The 18,221-nt window shown below is 38.7% G+C and overlaps 3 protein-coding genes across 5 annotated transcripts in view; 2 read left to right on the forward strand and 1 right to left on the reverse strand.

Annotated features, from left to right (window-relative positions):
- LOC105162983 (protein translocase subunit SecA, chloroplastic) lies at positions 7–10,118 on the reverse strand. 3 transcript variants are annotated; one of them, XM_011081168.2, is made up of 20 exons: positions 9,493–10,116; positions 9,130–9,202; positions 8,613–8,819; positions 7,707–7,810; positions 7,422–7,601; positions 6,890–7,108; positions 5,053–5,166; positions 4,817–4,930; positions 4,048–4,215; positions 3,746–3,921; positions 3,314–3,380; positions 3,073–3,219; positions 2,842–2,937; positions 2,646–2,714; positions 2,410–2,511; positions 2,085–2,336; positions 1,919–1,986; positions 1,109–1,226; positions 631–870; positions 7–429 (listed from the first exon to the last, which is right to left on the reverse strand). In XM_011081168.2, the coding sequence occupies exons 1-20, from the start codon at positions 9,892–9,894 to the stop codon at positions 292–294; spliced, it is 3,054 nt and encodes a 1,017-aa protein (XP_011079470.1). In that variant the 5' UTR covers positions 9,895–10,116; the 3' UTR covers positions 7–291. The 3 variants fall into 3 exon arrangements, 2 of the variants coding, with proteins under 2 accessions (XP_011079470.1, XP_020550416.1); XM_020694757.1 differs by lacking the exon at positions 7,707–7,810 and having other exon boundaries at positions 8,629–8,819; XR_002287299.1 differs by lacking the exons at positions 7–429; positions 1,919–1,986 and having other exon boundaries at positions 835–870; positions 9,493–10,118.
- LOC105162984 (L-cysteine desulfhydrase) lies at positions 11,126–14,533 on the forward strand. Its single transcript, XM_011081172.2, has 2 exons — positions 11,126–12,656; positions 14,177–14,533. Exon 1 carries the CDS (start codon positions 11,285–11,287, stop codon positions 12,650–12,652), a length of 1,368 nt encoding a protein of 455 aa, XP_011079474.1. The 5' UTR covers positions 11,126–11,284; the 3' UTR covers positions 12,653–12,656; positions 14,177–14,533.
- Positions 15,590–18,221, forward strand: part of LOC105162986 (protein FAM192A) — a 6,914-nt gene continuing 4,282 nt past the window's right edge. The window contains exons 1-2 of the mRNA XM_011081175.2: positions 15,590–15,821; positions 15,924–15,998. Coding sequence (XP_011079477.1) covers positions 15,762–15,821; positions 15,924–15,998 — 135 coding nt within the window. The 5' untranslated portion in view covers positions 15,590–15,761. The remainder of the gene's footprint in view (positions 15,822–15,923; positions 15,999–18,221) is intronic.

The following is an 18,221-nucleotide window of genomic DNA, read 5'->3' on the forward strand; positions in this document are numbered from 1 at the left end:
AAGGAAATTCATCCCTACAATAGAAGGGCCACCATGCATTCGCATTACCAGTATGTTTCGGTTTTAATCTATAGACCTCATCTGATTTAGCAATAGATGGCAAAAGCAAAAGTTCAACAACTAAAGCGGATAGCACTATGTTCCCTCTGCGTTCGATTTTCCACATCCCTCTACATTTCAATTACATTGATACAACTGTCGAAACACTTCTCGGTGCAACCTTCTACACTTTATTCACAATCTGTTATACAACTAATAGTACAGCTTATATTTCTGACTCAAATTCTGGATTTACTGACCAACAGTTGATGAAGAGGGCGTGGTAGGTAGATCAGGAATATTATAATCACTTTCCTTTCCACTGGTGTTGAGCTTAACTTCTTTCCCACGCTCCACGTTGTTTGGCTCCTTTACCAAGACAGGTTTGAACTGACAACATCCAAGAGATATGGTTAGAGTTGCTATCAGTCTGTGTATGGGAGTACCTTGAAGCAGGCAATGCAGAGGGAATGTTCAATGGAGTGGGAAGAGGGGGAAGATATGATGCGCCATTTATCCTTTTACATGGTACCCTGCACTTGGAGGGTGAAAGCAGTGATACTGGCATAAAATATGACGATTCAACAATACCTGGTAAATAGAATATATGACATTCCTTCTTATCCGTGCCATCATTTCTACAAATAGATTGTATCCTTCAAGTTTGTACTCAATGAGTGGATCCCTCTGTGCATATCCCCGTAAACCTACAGCTTGCTGAACGAACTTTAAAGCTTGCAGGTGTTCCTTCCATAATCGATCAATGTTGGTCAATATTAGGAACTTTTCTGCTTCTTTCATCAAACCTGGAGCCTCTTTCTCCACTATTTCCTGGCGCATGAGAGAGGAACAATAATCCATAAACAGGAGAATAAAAGAGACACATTTACAAGGCAACTGGAAACATGTGTCGAATCTTCTCTGCTTATTCAAATTGAGATAAAGCCAATAGCATATAAACAGTTCTTTAATAACACAAGTAATAGTATGCTTGACTAGGCTGGTTATTACAGAGTCATGTCATCTTGGGACAAACGAGGCTAGAAGGCCCCCACAACAGAGAACTAACCCTTTTCTGCAGATATGCTTCACGTCCACGAAGGTGAAGATAATCTCTTAACTCCTCATAAGTGGAACATTTACCTTCCAACAACTCAGGAGTTAAATCATTTAAAAGATAGCAATACCTACAAAGAAGCAAAAGAAAGAGTTATTATTGAAATAGTCTGGTCTCTGTTGAGAAAAGCAACAAAGAACTAGAAATACACAAAAAGATAAAGATTTACATGGTTCAGCAAGAAAGGGCTTATGTCTATGGACAATTTGTATAACCTTCAGTTAGCGAGACACCAAGTTACAAACTCGGTAGTGTGCTATTCCTACTGGTGCAAATAAAGATGAAGGAAGACAAAAGTTCAGGATCTCAACAGTAGATGAAAGGAAAGAAAGCAACAGTAAAGACTAATATTTGGAGTATTCCATGAGTGTTTAAATACTTAAAATAGGTCCGCTGGAGTGGAAGTTTCTCTAAGTGTACAAGATGAAGGGAGGAGTTGGTTTAGCTATTTCCATCAAGAGGTATGTATAACCCAAGACATTCCCTTGAAAGGGACCAAAGCAAGATGAAAGATCGGAATTAGAATCTGCCCAAGTAAGTGATAACCCACTTGTTGATTTAATTGAAAAATTTATAAATGAACAGTGTAACAAGACTTGCAACAAAGCCAGACACTTTTTGCGTCTTTTGACACATACCAGGATACCCGAGGCCGCATAAGTGGCAGAAGTAAGGACAGTGTTAGCTAGTTGGTAAGACAAACTTTAAAATGAAGCAATAAACTGGCTTTGCATAATTGCAGAAGTGAAGGATTCAACTTACTGTTGAAGTTTTGCTATAAGCTTCTCAAAATCCCAATTTTCCCTGGGAGCATCAGAACCAATATTTGCCTATATGCATTATCGAGAAGTACAAACAAATATTACAGCCGTTGTGTACCAAAGCATCAAGAACACATGACTGAGAACAGAATCAAGCAGATTGTTACCTCTAGTATATCATCCATTGTCAATTCAGCATATTCAATTAGGAGGGATTCGAGATCATCAGATTCTAAGGCCCTCCTCCTCTCTGTGTATACTCGATCTCTTTGGCTGTTCAAAACCTCATCGTATTCAAATAATTGCTTTCTAATATCGAAAAAGTAATTCTCCACTTTTCTCTGAGCTTCATCTAGTGCTTTTGTCAGCATCTTGGATTCAATTGGCAAGTCTTCAACTCTAAACGCTCTCATCAAACCCTAGATGCAACAATAGCATTAACCTCTTTACTACCATATTAACAGGAATAAAATGCTCGAAGCCAAAGAATACCTGAATTCGATCTCCACCAAATATGCGAAAAATGTTATCTTCAAGACTAAGAAAGAATCGGGAACTTCCCGGGTCTCCCTGTCTTCCACTACGACCACGCAGCTGCACACGCATTAACAACATAGAATTGGAAGAAATGGAAGGCAGATAAAACAGAAAAGTTAATGAAGCACCACATTCTCTTCACAAATGAGGCAATATATCATGCCTGAACATGAGGAGGATATAAAGTAAACCTGATTATCAATTCGGCGTGACTCATGACGTTCTGTACCCACAACATGAAGCCCACCAGCTGAGACAACCTATCACGGCCAATTAAATAAAATCAAATAAAAGAGACAAATAACTCTTTGGGGCCAAAAAGAAATCATCCTAAAGAGTAAAGAGAAGCCAACAATTGCCTTAAGGACGAAACTTATGGAACATCACCTTCTCCCTCTCTTTCTCCGTGTAAACCTTATATTCTTTAACAATTTCCAGAAATGCACTGCGCAGCTTTGATATTACTTCATCCTGAACAGGTCCCTAGATATTCATATTTTAGATTTATTAGTTACTAAATATTATATGAGCAAGTACATATGCCTGCCCAATTTATCCTCCAACTGCAGTCAAATCATGCTTCAGCTTGTAAGGACCCACTCTGTTACCAAATTTCACCTTTTCACAAGAATATGACAGCCACTCTTCTGCCTCAAGCTCAGTCAATGACCTCCGACCCCATGTTTTGGCAGCAAACTGTACGGCTTCCTCCGCCAATTTGGAGTTTTCATTGGATAGTGTGCACGGAAACAGGCTCTCATTAACCTGGAAGGAATTTGATTCCATGAATCAATATCAGAAGATGCACAAGACAACAGAAAAGATGAAACAAGATCCAGATACATTAAATAATTCCAACCTTCCATGTTTTCTTTGGAGGAGGTTTCTTTACAGAAACAAAAACTCCTTCAGCTGGCCTTACAACTCTGCATCACTTTAATCAGTCATTGACAATGTAAACCATAAAATGGGTAATAAATATCTTGCATATTCTTAGAATGCTTCTTGTAAAGTGGTGTTGCCTTTGCACCAAAACATCTCATTTCTCTTAAAATTGCAACACAGTTATCCAACCCCATCTAACTGAGCATGTGTCTTTACATAAAGCTTCATATACAAGCATGCTCTGCATATAGATCAGAAAGGCAACTTTGCTTGGAATTAGTTAAGGATTCTAATGGATCCTTTTTAAAATATAAATAACAGGATAGTGCTTGTATGTGTGTATTCATCAAATTAATACAAATATCACTTTTATTTCGACGTTGTAAGGTCAAGGCTGAGGAGATACCTTGGCATCAACATCTCTCGTAACTTCAGTCTCGCCATAAATTCTGCATTACCACCAAGGATTATGTCAGTACCACGGCCAGCCATGTTTGTTGCAATTGTAACCGCCCCAAGACGTCCACTTTGCGCCACAATTTCAGCTTCTCTTTCCACATTTTCTGGTTTTGCATTCAGAACCTTTAAAGATATCGTGTTAAGTAGATGTTCCTCCGGTAGAAGAGAAAAAAGATAACAAGTTTTGCATCATCATTGTAACAAAATAGAATCATTAAAATGTAAAATATCAGAGGATGTTATGCTAACCTCATGCTGAATTCCAGCTTCACGTAGCTGTTTAGATAATGCATCACTCTGCTCAACACTAGTTGTACCAACAAGCACCGGCCGACCTGTTTTATTCATCCGAGATATCTCTACTACAACTGCTCGCCATTTTCCTGTAGTTGCTCGGAACACTACATCTGATTCATCCTTTGGGGTGTGGGAAACAGTAGAAGTTACTAGAAGCTCTTAATTGTGACGCAAGAAGTAAGACAGAAATGGGAAGGAAAAAAAGGGGCAGCATTTGCCGCAGACCTATTCTTTTTCTTTATGATTGCTAATTACCACCCACCCACCCAAAAAAAAAAAAAATTAATTACCTAACACCTGCATGCTAACATAAAATTACAGCGATGTGGTACATATCACCTAGATTTCTGCACATGCAAGGAAAATGTGGTTTTAAAGAGCAGAATCAATAAATCATGTTGTGTCAATCACATCTCCCCTCTCATCTTCCAGTGCATTTTTTTCACTATATTCCAAACTTCAAAAATCATGAGATTAAGAAACTATGTTCTGAATTTTTTCAATGTTATTTGCAACTAATATCACATTAAATGAAAAGTTACTGGTTTGAATTCATTTCAGATTTTCTCTTTTCTTGTCCCTCCCTTCTTCCATCCCTCCTAGGAGAGACATTTTCCAAATCCTTTTCATTTCCTAGGTTTTGAAATCTAAGCCCAAACAATACAAAAGCAACAAAAAGATTCATCACTTGCATGATGCAAAGGCATGCACAGGAATGAACCTTTCTTATCATGGGCTTGTTTGTGGGAACAATTGTAACTTTCAGCTTGTATATGCTCTCAAATTCTGCACTCTCAGTAGCAGCAGTGCCAGTCATGCCACAAAGTTTTGGAAACTACATCAACCATCAAAGTCAAACATCAGAAAAAACTTCAGTAGTGAGAAAGGACTAGCCCCACCATACACACATAAATTACAATCTGCATCTGCACAAATTACTGAAGATGATACACAAACCTGAAGAAAGAAGTTCTGGTAGCTAATTGAAGCCAAGGTCACAGTTTCATTTTGTATGGGCAGGCCTTCTTTTGCTTCAACTGCCTGGTGAAGTCCGTCACTCCAACGTCGCCCCTATGAACAATGTAATCAACTCTACATTTAATTCTCAGAAATAGGAGGAAATAACTAGAAGACTCATGTTCTAATTGAATGTGAAAGAAAAAATCATAACAGGAAAATGTAAAAAATCCACCAGCAGAAAGAATAACTTTTCAAATAACCCAATTTGGTTCTTAGAATCTGAATAAAACTAGAAGTTTCAAAAGAATCTCATTTAGCAAATTTGTGATTATCAGCCAAGTTTAAAAACTATCAAGAGCCTACAGTGATTGTAATCCAACTAAAACCAATATAAGAAGTCACAAGTAATGCGCAATTAGTTATTTTAAAACAAACAAGTTACTAATGATATGACAAACTGACGAAGAAACAAACTAAAAGAAAGATCCGTTATAAGTTATAATAAAACAACATATAAGCCCGTCTTACAGTACCTTATAAAGTTGCAATACCACTAGAATCATAAGAATGAAGTAAAAAACAAACATGGTTATACTTCATAAAAATGCAGAAAGCAGCCATGGTTGATCCTTGTATCCGAGAGCTTACACTAAGTCTTGTTACTTATGCAGTTTATTCTCAATTTTCGAGAATTACATGCAACTAATCAGCCATTTGTAGGATGATAAAGTAATCAAAAGGAGAATAAAAACTTCTTTTCCACTCAAAATACGGCCAAAAGAAGCCAAAAACATAAAATGTTGAATGTACAAATGTACTCCTTAAGTTTCCAATTTCATAAACCCCCATCCCCTTTCATCTCATCTCTCTCCCTTATACATATTACTTGATTCTTCATATATTTAATAACATTGAATTATTCACTTACTCACTAATTCATTTTTAATCAGGTGAAAATTTAAAAGAAGAATCTATTTTTAAAAATTTATTTTGCTTGATTAATTAAATATGTAACCAAAATTTAGTTAGTCAAATACTTAAAGTTTTATTCATTAATTTAGATTATTAATTATTTTACAGTAGCTAAATAGCAATACATAAAATTTGAATCATTATACATAAAATGAAAAACAAAGAGAAACTAAGAATAAAAATGAAATAAAGAGTAATATTATCTAAAAGACAAAAGAAACAAAAAGAAGAAGTAATAAGCCTACAAACTATGCCATAAATCTAGACACCCTATGGTAAGTGAAAATTACAAACTATGCCATAAACATGTGAATTACACACGTGGGGAAAGCATTATTTTACCATTAACACAGGTCAAAACCAAGAAGCAAAAGTCAGAGGGTGCTTCTAGAATAACATTGATTTTTTTGGCCAACATCATCTAGTTTGAAGCTGGAAAAGGAGTGGTGGAGAATCCATAGTTTGAACTTATATGACAGGGATCTGAACGTAATCATGTATATTTCCAAAAATTCAGAGTGTAGGCTATAATATGACTAAACCTCAAGGACTTTGTTGATAGTTATTAGTTATCCCTTTATGCTATGGAAAGTACAAAAATTTATGTCATTGACTAGGCCACCATAAGATAACAATTAAGACACAAGAACAACAATTGAGCAAACCAATCACCAACTACACACAAATTTCTGAAATAAAAGCTCAAAGCTGCCACATGCAACATACACGCAAGCTATAAACAAAAGGAAATAGAGTGAGATAGGCAGATAACAGTGGAGTGTGATGGGAGAGAGGGAGAAGTAGAGAGATTCATAGAAAAATGTACATTACCCTCTTGGGTAAGAAAAAGCATGAGACTTACCTGCATTACTCGTCCAGTAAACTCATCCACTATGAGAACCTCCTTGCCTCTGATTATATAGTTTACATCTTTAAGAAAAAGTTCCTTAGCTTTTATTGCATTTAATATGTACGATGCCCATTGCTCTCTTGGATCATATAAATCTTTTACATCCAGAATTTCTTCAGCATCTGCATAACCCTGTTCTGTAAGTAAAACTGTTTTTTGTTTCTCATCTACCTGCATAAGTTATAATAGTTTTAGTCAAAAGTTGTTATATCTCATCTCTAGCTAAAACATAGAACCAATCATGGTGTATTCTGATCTCTTCATGACGAACAGATACTGTAGATACTTCTTGTCCACTAATAATTTGCAACCTATAATGGGTTTTGATTACATTTGAGTAACATTGCTCACTCAAACCAAAATAACTTATGTCCTCATATTTTGTGTAGTAACAAGCTGAGCAGGAAGCAATAACCTAAGACTGGTTCTCTTTTAAGTGAATTAAACATCAGAAACAATTATTCCAGTAACTTGAGTTTCTTACAGTATAATGTATATCTCGCTCAAAGGCCGAGGCAATCTTAGCAGCTTTGTAGTAACGATCACTTGGTTTTTCCGCAGATCCTGATATGATGAGAGGAGTCCTTGCTTCATCAATGAGAATAGAATCAACCTCATCGATGACACAGTAATTGAAAGGCCTCAAGACAAGTTCATCAACGCTCTGTAAGATCAACAAACCATTTCAGACAAGCATGCATCACCGATACGTTCAGTAAGCATACGAATAGATTTATAAAAATATTTACAAAGCAAAAGAACTACTTTCCGTGGCAAGATTATCTCTTAAATAATCAAAGCCCAACTCACTGTTTGTAACATATGTGATGTCACATAGGTAGTTTTCCCTCCTTTGTTCACTTGTCATATTCTCTGCCATCATTAACTAAATGTCAGAGGGTAGTCACTGTTTCGAATAGAAAGAAACTAAAAGAAGAGAATGTTGGAGCATGCACTTCAAGCTGCGCTAGAACAGAAGAGAAAAGAGAGGCGGGAAATGAGATAGATAAAAGGAGGAAGAAGGGGAGGAAAAAGAATAGTTTCTTGAACATGTAGGATGAATTCTGATGAGCTGGGTTAAAAACATAAATATGTTGAGAAGCATCACCAGGCCAGGTGTCATGAGGACTTGAAATTGCAAAATGAATCGCCAAACAAGTATGATCTATTAGTACGACATTTGAATTGACCACATGTAGATAAGGTGGTTGTGGATTAAACAGTTTCTATAACAGATACTATCTGCATCATAGGTGAAATTATAAACCCAGTTAGCATGTTTCTGCAGGATGTTTAAGAGTTGTGCGCAATTTATATTTGTAATACAACTGGGATATTATGCACGGCTGTCCACTCCACAACATGTTTTTAAGCTTCAGTTTGGGGCGAAACAGTATTTGCATGAATTAATTAGTGGGATTAGCTGTTGTAGCTAAGGCTTACCTCAAATCCTAATGATTGTTATTTATACCATATAAATTGGCAAGAGCAGGTTAGGTCTAGGAACTTAAAAGTTCAAAAGAATTAAGAAATGATAGCAACCAGTTTACTGGTGTTTCAAGAAGTATGCTTACTCAAAAACATGAAATTAAAGCCAAAATCTTTGATGTAAATGGAAGGAACTATAAGCTGCCTTCCAGTAGTGGGGTATGAACAAGTCATGTGCAACACGTACGCTGAATTAAGCCAACCTTCAATCCAAGAAAACGTGGAACTTGACCGACCCATTCGCAATCTCGTCGAGCCAAATAATCATTAACAGTAACAACATGAACTCCTTTCCCAACCAATGCATTTAGAAAAGCAGGCAATATGGCAACAAGTGTTTTTCCTTCTCCTGTTTTCATTTCAGCTATTTCTCCTTTGTGGAGAACCATACCACCTATGCAGCATGCAGGAAGAGCAAGGAGTCAGGAACAGTTAGCACCAGAAAATTTGTGCATTTGCCAAAATTGCCACCTCCCTCCTTTCCACTTTAAAAACATGGCAATTAATGTGTGTGATGAGGTTTTTAAACACAGGCGGCCGCCCGCTCATCACACATGCGTGCAATGGGTTTCGAACCTAACACCTCAAGTGTGAAAAAGTAACCATTGGGGTGTTCGGGGGATGGCTACAGGTATACACTTGGACTCTAATTTGTCAACAAAAAAGACATCGAAGATTGATAAGTCTCCAAGTAGAGAACAAACCTATTAATTGTACGTCAAACGGCCGAAGGCCTAGAACCCTTTTAGAAGCCTCTCTCACTATGGAAAATGCTTCCTGCAAGAAAACAAATTAGCAGATGGGACTGCCGTAAGAGCTGACTCTATTCACGTTCTAATTTTAGTAATCAGAGATAAATCACAAGAAACTTTTTAGTGTTTCTATAGAATTAGCAGCCAGGGGTTGAGACTTTCAAAACGGTATACGGTTTTCCAACCAGTTCCCGGACATCAAACTAAACGACTTCCCATGCTTGGAAAAGTGAAGCATACTGAAAAACAAGCAATAGCAACCAGTTCTGGGTAGAGAAAAAACTTGCTGCTAAGATTGAAGATGAGCGGACGTACGGGTAAAAGGGAGTCCAAGGAATCACCGCGACTAGCACGTTCTTGCAACGCGGAGGTCCTTTCCCTCAACTGGGAATCGGAGAGAGACGAAATCTCAGGCTCCATCTGATTGATGAGCGCAACGGTGGTAGCATAGAGGTTTCTGGTGGACTCTCCAGTATCTGTGCCAGTGCCGAAAATCCCGCCAAGGAGTCCACCCAATGCCGCAACCGGACCAGGACCGGCATACAATCTCCTACGCGCTCGAACTCTCGATCTTCCAGCAATACTCCTTAGTTTGGGGGGGATAATGAGAAAGTCGAAGTCCAGCAAATTGGTAGAGTGGGAGAGGGAGAATTTGGGAGAAAGGAGGGGGAGGCTGAGGGAAGGACGATGGCTGGCAACTGGCGGTGCAGCTGCCATGGTGGATTGCGGAAGAAGTAAGAAAAAGGCGGAGTATTAATATGTATATTTGGGAGAGAATAGGAGATGCGTGGGTTGGCTGAATGCTGCTGGGGTGGCGCACGGCTTCAGCTTCAATTGTGTGAGAATTAAGGGGTAAAGAGATGAGGTCTGAAATTCACAGAAAAGATAGGAGAGGATGGTGTTGGGGGGATAAGACCACGTCACACTCACACTATAACCTAATAATTAACACTTTTAGTTATTCCAAATTGCATTTCGGGATATATTTGGTTTTATAGGAGACAAAAACTGTTGCATATGTGGTTTCAAAACACAAATAACTTTAATTTTGTTTTATGAAAATCACTGTGATCAAATATGGTTTCAACAGTTTTAAGAAACAGCATTACAATTTTGGTCGTCAAAGGCGGTGAGTGTTGTATTATTTGGGTTGTACTTTGTATGGTTAATATATTAGATTTTCATATAATAAAAAAAAAATAGACTTTAAAACATAGTAGATATTAATATTTTGAATGAAAATAACTTTAATTTGATTATTTGAATGGATAAAATGCGTGTCTATTGCATCTTGAACACCAGCCCCCAACAGAGGGATTCCAAATTCAAGAAGACAATGTTGCTAGGTGCACAAGTTTAAGAACATGTAAACTAATTTGAATACAGTTTAGTAGTAAATGATAATTTTTCTTTGTGGTTGTGTTTCCTAAATGAATACCGTACCACTTAAGTATATTTTTACACATTATTTTAGTTGGGAGGTACAACAGGGGTTGCATATAAAATTTTCATAATATATTGATTATTACAAAATTTTATACTTTTTATTTATATTTATTTTGTTATAATTACTTAAGAAAATTGTCATATTGCATCATTAGTTTTGATAGTTTCAAATTTTTTAATATTGCACTATTCAAATAATAATTTTGTAAGTTGAAAATATCATTATGATCAACATCAGATATTTAGAGTTCATAAAATTTGTTTCTTGTTTAATTATAAAAACTTAATATTGTAAAATGTTGTGAATATAATTAACCAACTAGAATATAGTATTCGATTGATTAAATAAAATGAAAACTAAATATTAAAGATTATAAAATTAAAATTCCAAGTATCATTAGTGGCCTTTTCTTAAATGAAATTAAAAAATAATATTGAGGTATGAATTTTGTGATATTTGTATTGATGCAGTAAGAAGGACATAACGTATTTAGCTTAGTGGGTGAAAAATCGCGTACGCATTTGGCTGCACAAGATAAGGACACGTCTAATTGTGAGTCTCTTTCCCAACTTAGTACGGCCCCCACCGCAATGAAATCAGACACGCCTGAACGGTAAACTTGCCGGCTCCAAACCCTAGCCCTAATCTTCCTTTTTGCATATGGATCCTCCTGCCGGCCCCGAAGACCCTCGAGCCGCCTCCAACGGCGACAACAGCCACGTCCCCAAGAAGCCCAAGCTCTCCTTCATAACCGATTCCCAAATTCTGGAGGAGTTCGCCCACCACCAGCCCGGTATCGCCCGAATCAATAACGGCAGTTTTGGCAGCTGTCCTGCTTCCATCATCGCCGCCCAGAAGAGCTGGCAGCTCCGCTTCCTGCGTCAGCCTGACGATTTCTTCTTCAACCACCTCCAGCGCCAAATCATCCACTCCCGTTCCATCATCAAAGACCTCATTAATGCCGACCACGTAGATGAGGTCTCCATCGTAGATAATGCCACCACTGCTGCTGCCATTGTTCTTCAGCATGTTGGCTGGGCCTTCGCCGAAGGTCGTTTCCAGAAAGGTGATGCTGTTGTCATGCTCCACTGCGCTTTCCAGGCTGTTAAGAAGTCCATCGAGGCCTATGTTACCCGAGCTGGCGGCTCCGTTATCGTGGTTCACCTGCCCTTCCCTGTAAATTCCAATGAAGAAATCATAGCTGAGTTTAGGAAAGGCTTGGCTAGGGGTAGGGCCAATGGTAAGAAAGTGAGGTTAGCAATAATTGATCATATAACATCAATGCCTTGTGTTGTAATTCCTGCTCGTGAACTGGTTAAGATTTGTAGAGAGGAAGGTGTGGAGCGTGTATTCGTAGATGCTGCCCATGCTATTGGTAATGTTCATATAGATGTCAAGGAAATTGGGGCTGATTTTTATGTTAGCAATTTGCATAAGTGGTTTTTCTGTCCTCCTTCCGTTGCCTTTTTGTACTGTCGAAAGTCACCCTTATCGCATGATTTGCACCACCCTGTAGTGTCACATGAATATGGGAATGGACTGGCCATTGAGAGCGCGTGGATTGGCACACGGGACTACAGCTCTCAGCTGGTTATTCCTGAAGTTTTTGAATTTACGAATAGGTTTGAAGGAGGCCTTGAGGGTATTCGGAAGAGGAACCATGACAAAGTTGTGGAGATGGGCCAAATGTTGGCCAAAGCTTGGGGAACAAATCTTGGTTCACCTCCGGAGATGTGTCCAAGCATGGCTATGGTTGGATTGCCTTCAAGGTTGGGAATTTTGAGTGACGATGATGCACTGAACTTGAGATCACACTTGAGAGATCATTTTGGTGTTGAAGTACCCATATATTATCAGATGCCAAGAGATGGGCACATTGGAGCCACGGATGGGGATGGCTGTGTAACTGGGTATGCCCGGATTTCTCATCAAGTGTACAATACTCTTGATGATTATGTCAGGTTAAGAGACGCAATTACTCAGCTTGTCCATGATGGAGTGACTTGCAAGATGCTTCAGCGAGAATGAGGAGGTGCGTCATCGAATCATGAAGAGAGTTTTTGTAATACTATGTGAGAAATAATTGCTATTTGAAGCATGAGCAATATATTTTATGCAGAAGTAGTAAAACATGGGAAGTGCATTTCTTGTTGACACACACACACACACATATATATATTTCAGGCGACTGGAAGGATAAATAGAATGATGATAAAAAGGCCTTTATGATTTATACTCTACTTGGTGACTCCGTGACTGGTCTCTTTTCTTGCCAAGCATATATGGATGTCTGCTGATGTTTGATAATCAGCTCCCAGTAGCTCAGATCTTATTCTACTAGTTAATTTTATAAATGAAAAGTGTGTGGAGTGGTATGAGGAAATGTCATGTAAATTCTTTATCGGAGTAAACAGACATGAATTTAGAATCGAAGCACCAGATTTTCTCAGTCTAGCATGGTGACATGTTCCATTGTGGATGCTTGAATGGATGATTTTATAGATAGCTTTTAACAGGCATAATTTGAGAATCTTAATTTCATGTACCTTGATCACATAGGGTTACCAATTTGGAGGTGAATTGAATGGAATGATGTAAGAGATGAATACTTATTCTATCCCCTCAACTTTATTTTGCTGGTTATGCAAAGGTTAGTACCAACAGAAAGGACAGAAACCTTAGCTGCATTTTTCTTTTCTGATCCGTAAGTGGTAAAACTGGGTTGAAAAAGGAATAATTTGAAATTACTACTTGGATTTCTTTTATATCCGAGATGTCTGCTTCACTAGAAAATCCAATCACATACCTTTGTGCTTTTTTAAGTCACATATTACTGATAGCTGTGTTTAGATTCTGGTACTGTCTTGTCACCTGGCTAGAGTATCTGGATTCTTAAAATTCAATAGAACTTAATCAAGTTGACAAATGGGCACAATGCTTCCAAAATTCAATTTGTTTAGACGGAGATGCTCTTAGCCCTTTAAACCTAGTAGATTCCCCTCTCTGCTACCACTCTCTTCTCCCCTTACTTCAACTAGCTCCCTTTCTTCTTAGCCTTCCCATTTCCCACATATCTACTGGAAATGGTTTCTTGATTCTTTGTGAGGTTGTGCCATCAAAGAACAAGATGCTCAATGAAGTGAATGTGCGTAATGTTACTAGGTCTTGAAGCAATATGAGTCAAGGGCACAAGTGGAGCCATTTTTTTCTCTTTGTGATGAGGTTACTCTGTAACAAGATATTTCAGTCATATTATTGATTGGACTAGGGGAGCTTGGGAGGTTTTCTAATATAAATGGTGATGTTCTGTTCTGTCTCTTGGATTTGGAGCTTGTAAGCTCCTCCCTCTTTTCCAAATATATGGTTGCAAACACTCATCAGTAAACTTGGATTTGATTTTTTCAGTCTCTTCCAACTTAGCACCTGTGAAAAAAATAATTAATTTAGGATGTATAATTTGCTTTTTGAATTATTAGGAATGGAGGGGGTTGGTTGTCGGCTACAGTAGGGGCTTAACATCCATCTGACTGACGATAATCTTTGCTTTTGCAGCTTGTTGAAAAGTATTGGGGATTGTTCTGATGAATAAACTGCATTTGACATGCTCTTGTGTGTCTGGTTTGCCCCCAAGGATGATGAATTTTGGAGGATGCCACTGAATAGGCAAGCAAAGAGTGTTATGCAAAAACTGGAAGTATTGATGTTTCTAGTGTGAGATTTAACAACTAGAGGCTAACATCCTAGTTTATGGGCCTTGCGCTGTCTACATGTACCGGTCTTGACAATAAATCTGTAACTATTGTTATTTTCTTTCCTCTTGCAAATTAAGCAGTGATATACTACCTTTCTTGGTATTGCATGTGGGATCTCGAAGACCCCAGCACTCGGTTGGTTTTACCTTCGAAAATGCCGATGTCCTAAAAAGTGGTGTGTTGTTTTTTCTGAAAATCACTCTGAAGACAAGTATTTTAGTAAACCTGCTGTGGATATTATGGAATAATTTGCAATGAAGTCCGTTCCAAAACAAGGCTATTAAATTACTGGAGATCATCTGGAAAAGTTGCACATCAGTTCTCGCCTAACCATCAAAGAATTGGTTGTAGCCTATGGGAGATGGGAGAAAATTGATAGAAGTTCATAGCTAGCTATGGCTGTGAGTTGAAATTTTTGGCTATAAAAGATTATCGTGCAACTTGTCTGCAGAAAATGCAGGTGCAGAATCATTGTTCGATTCGTCTTAAATTCCTTGTTATATTTGCTCTCATGATCATCTGGCTAAGATTTGTGCTAACGGTTAATTAACTACGGTCAATGTACGCATTATTGCTAGAGGAAAGTACTATAGGAATCAAGGGGAGGGGAAGGAGACTGACCGGGCTAGAGGAAAGTACTATAGGAAGCAAGGGCGAACAACAGGGGAGGAGAGGAAAGTACTATAGGAATCAAGGGGAGGGGAAGGAGACTGACCGGGCTAGAGGAAAGTACTGTAGGAAGCAAGGGCGAACAATAGGGGAGGAGACTGACCCGGAGCTTACGTACCCGCACTCAGTAGGCGAGAGACGGGGGAGTACAGTGACTGTTGTGCTAACAGTCAATTAACTACGATCAATGTACGCACTATGGCTAGAGGAAAGTACTAAAAGAAGCAAGGGGGAATAACAGGGGAAGGAGATTGTCCCGGAGCTTCCCAGCCCGAACTCATTAGGCGAAAGATGGGGGAGTACAGTGAGTGTCAGAATTCGCTCGTTAAGGAACTGTCCTAGCCAATTGGAGTGTCCCACCCTTTTAAAGTAGCTTGTGATAATTAAGCCTCCAAATGCTAAAATCCTTGTACTCTCCTATTTGAATTGCGCTCCGATTAATTAATAAATTGAATCTAATTTTTTAGTAGGATTCATGTGCTAAAAAAGAAGTTATAACGCTTTATCAATATTTTATTTCCAAGTGCAAATGCAGACACGTCAAACCGCCCTAGAAAAATAAGCACGACTCTAAGAACTTGACAGAAGACAACGCTGCAACAATAAATCCTCTTTCGCCAACAAGCGCGACATATGAGTCCCGTTTGGCGGGTTTCTGTTTCTTCTAAGTGAAAAAAACGGGGTGAGTCGCGCCCGGCGCGGGAAGGTATTTGCGGATGGCGGATGATGAGGAGCCGCCGCCACTAAGGCTGATGAACTTCGTTTCCGAAGATCAGGTTTCCCTAACTTTTGATATCATTTTATTATTTCTTTCTCCCGTAATTTTTTCCAGTTAATCCCGTTGGCATAACAAAAGCTAAAATAATGAGCGAGTTCAGTTGGAAGAAGCTCGAAGGACTCGGGGAGCTCGAGTAGACGATGGTACTGCTCAGAGAGATAGGTCACTTTACGAGGTCTGCCTCTCCCTATTATAACTTTCCGCCGCCATTATTTTATATTGTGTTTTGCATTAAATTTCACTCCTTCGTTATGATTTTTATGATTCGTTTAACACACTCTAAGTTGGAACATGTCTTGGATACTGACACAATTTTCCTTTACGTTTATATGCACTGTCAAAGTTTTGCTATTGCTGATGTCAATTTCTAACATTCAAGAATAAATTCTGGAAAAAAAACTTAAGAACAGAAGGGGATGGGAGAAAAGATAAGAACACACCGTGTTGGGAGAAAGACATAAACTTAGTTCATTTCACAATAATCCCCAAGAAAATGTCTCTCTTCCCTTTTACATGGAGTTGCAGCAGCCAAAATCGACAAAAAAGTAAAAAGTGAAAAGCTACAATTGATTTCTAAAAATGTCGTTCTCAACTTTTCTTCATCTTGATCTCATCTGCTCATCCTCCTCTTAAGCTTCAAAAGCACAAAACTGCAACTCCATAGCTTCGCCAGCTATGCATCTTTGTTGGCTCTCACGTGTCCGCTTGTCGGTCCTTCTAGGGATTTAGCAGCAAAGTTGAAATCCCCAATTTCTTCCCCAATTCGGCCGTGCCTTAATCCTCCTGAGACGATGTCGTCATCTGCGGGAGAGTTTAATTTAGCCCCAATTTGAATCAAACCTTTGATCGAACAACTCCCATTTATCTTCTCCGTTCCATGGTCAACATCTAAAGTCGCGTTTGTCCCCAAAACCGTGACATTCCTTCCCCCTTTTTTCTTCCTTGTCCCCAAGGAATGAACCTTGGGAGCTTTGCCTCAATTACTTTATAATCTTCCCAGGTGGCCTGTTCTGGTGAAGAATGTGACAATTGGATAAGAACTTGAGGAACTCCCACATTATTACGCGGAATGAATCTCCTAGCTAGGGTAGCAGCTCGATAAATCTTGAAGACATCATCTTCAAGCTCGGGCAAATTCAGTGAAGGGAAATACTTAGCTCCAGTCTTTTTCTTCAGCAGTGACACATGGAAAACAGGGTGAATTTTGGACCCAGGGGGTAGATTGAGTTTACAGGCAACTTTACCAATTCTTTCCAGCACTTTATAGGGTCCAAAGTATTTGGCAGATAATTTGAGTTGTTTTCTGAGTGCTAAGCTTGTCTATGTGTAAGGTTGGAGCTTAAGAAATACCTCATCTCCTACCTCAAACTCCCTCTCCGTCCTTTTCTTGTTTGCGTATATCTTCATTATGTTTTCTGCTAGCTGCAGTTCTCCTTTAATAATTGAGTGATTTTGATCCTTACCTGAATTACCTCCAACATCAATATCGTGGTTCTGCAGTAAGGCCTATATAGTTAGATGGTAGGATAACCATAGAGAACCTGAAAGGGACTGGGTTTAAGACCTGTGTGAAAATTGGTATTCAACCAGAATTCTGCAAGGGTAAGCTAGTTCATCCACTTTTTTGGTTGTTGGTGACACATACATCTTAAATAATTCTCCAGACATTGGTTGATCCTTTCTATCTACCCATCACTTTCTGCATGGTACGTAGAAGACATATCCAAAGAAACCCCAACGAGATCAAATAACTCCTTCCAAAACTTGCTGGTAAAGGTGTTGTCTCTGCCCTTTTACATACAGCAGCCAAAATCGACAAAAAAGTAAAAAATGAAAAGCTACAATTAATTTCTAAAAAATGTTGCTCTCAACTTTTCTTCTCCAGCTTGCTCTGATCTGCTCATACTCCTCTTAAGCTTCAAAAGCACAAAACAACAACTCTATAGCTGCGCCAGCTACGCACCTTTGTTGGCTTCCACGTGTCCGCTTGTCGGTCCTTCTAGGGATTTAGCAACAGAGTTGAAATTCCCGATTTCTTCCCTAATTCAGCCGTGCCCTAATCCTCCTGACACGTCGTCGTCATCTGCGCGAGAGTTTAATTTAGCCCCAATTTGAATCAAACCTTTGATCGAACAGCTCCCATTTATCTTCTCCATCCCATGGTTAGCATCTGAAGTCGCGTTTCTCACCAAAAGCATGACACAATATGACTATAGTTCTTGGCATGGCATCTTTCTATCCTACTGCAAGTCAATGTCTTTGAGATTAAGTCAGTTTCTGGTTCAACTCTACTCGAGAATTCATCATGTTTCTTGTAGTTCCAGTTTTATTTTCCGTACAATCTCAACTGCTGGTAACTGGTTAGCAGTTCTATTTCACTGAACTCCCAGGCTGAAGT

This window comes from Sesamum indicum, linkage group LG6 (assembly GCF_000512975.1).
Source record: "Sesamum indicum cultivar Zhongzhi No. 13 linkage group LG6, S_indicum_v1.0, whole genome shotgun sequence".
NCBI classification, from domain to species: Eukaryota; Viridiplantae; Streptophyta; class Magnoliopsida; order Lamiales; family Pedaliaceae; genus Sesamum; species Sesamum indicum.

Excerpts from the sequence above, each read along its gene's own strand:
- LOC105162983 (XM_011081168.2), bottom strand. The coding sequence starts at position 9,894 with ATGGCAGCTGCACCGCCAGTTGCCAGCCATCGTCCTTCCCTCAGCCTC. Across the intron at positions 9,203-9,492 it reads CCTTGGACTCCCTTTTACCC|GAAGCATTTTCCATAGTGAG; the intron begins GTACGTCCGCTC and ends GTTTTCTTGCAG. Across the intron at positions 3,220-3,313 it reads CTCCAAAGAAAACATGGAAG|GTTAATGAGAGCCTGTTTCC; the intron begins GTTGGAATTATT and ends AATTCCTTCCAG.
- LOC105162984 (XM_011081172.2), top strand. The coding sequence starts at position 11,285 with ATGGATCCTCCTGCCGGCCCCGAAGACCCTCGAGCCGCCTCCAACGGC.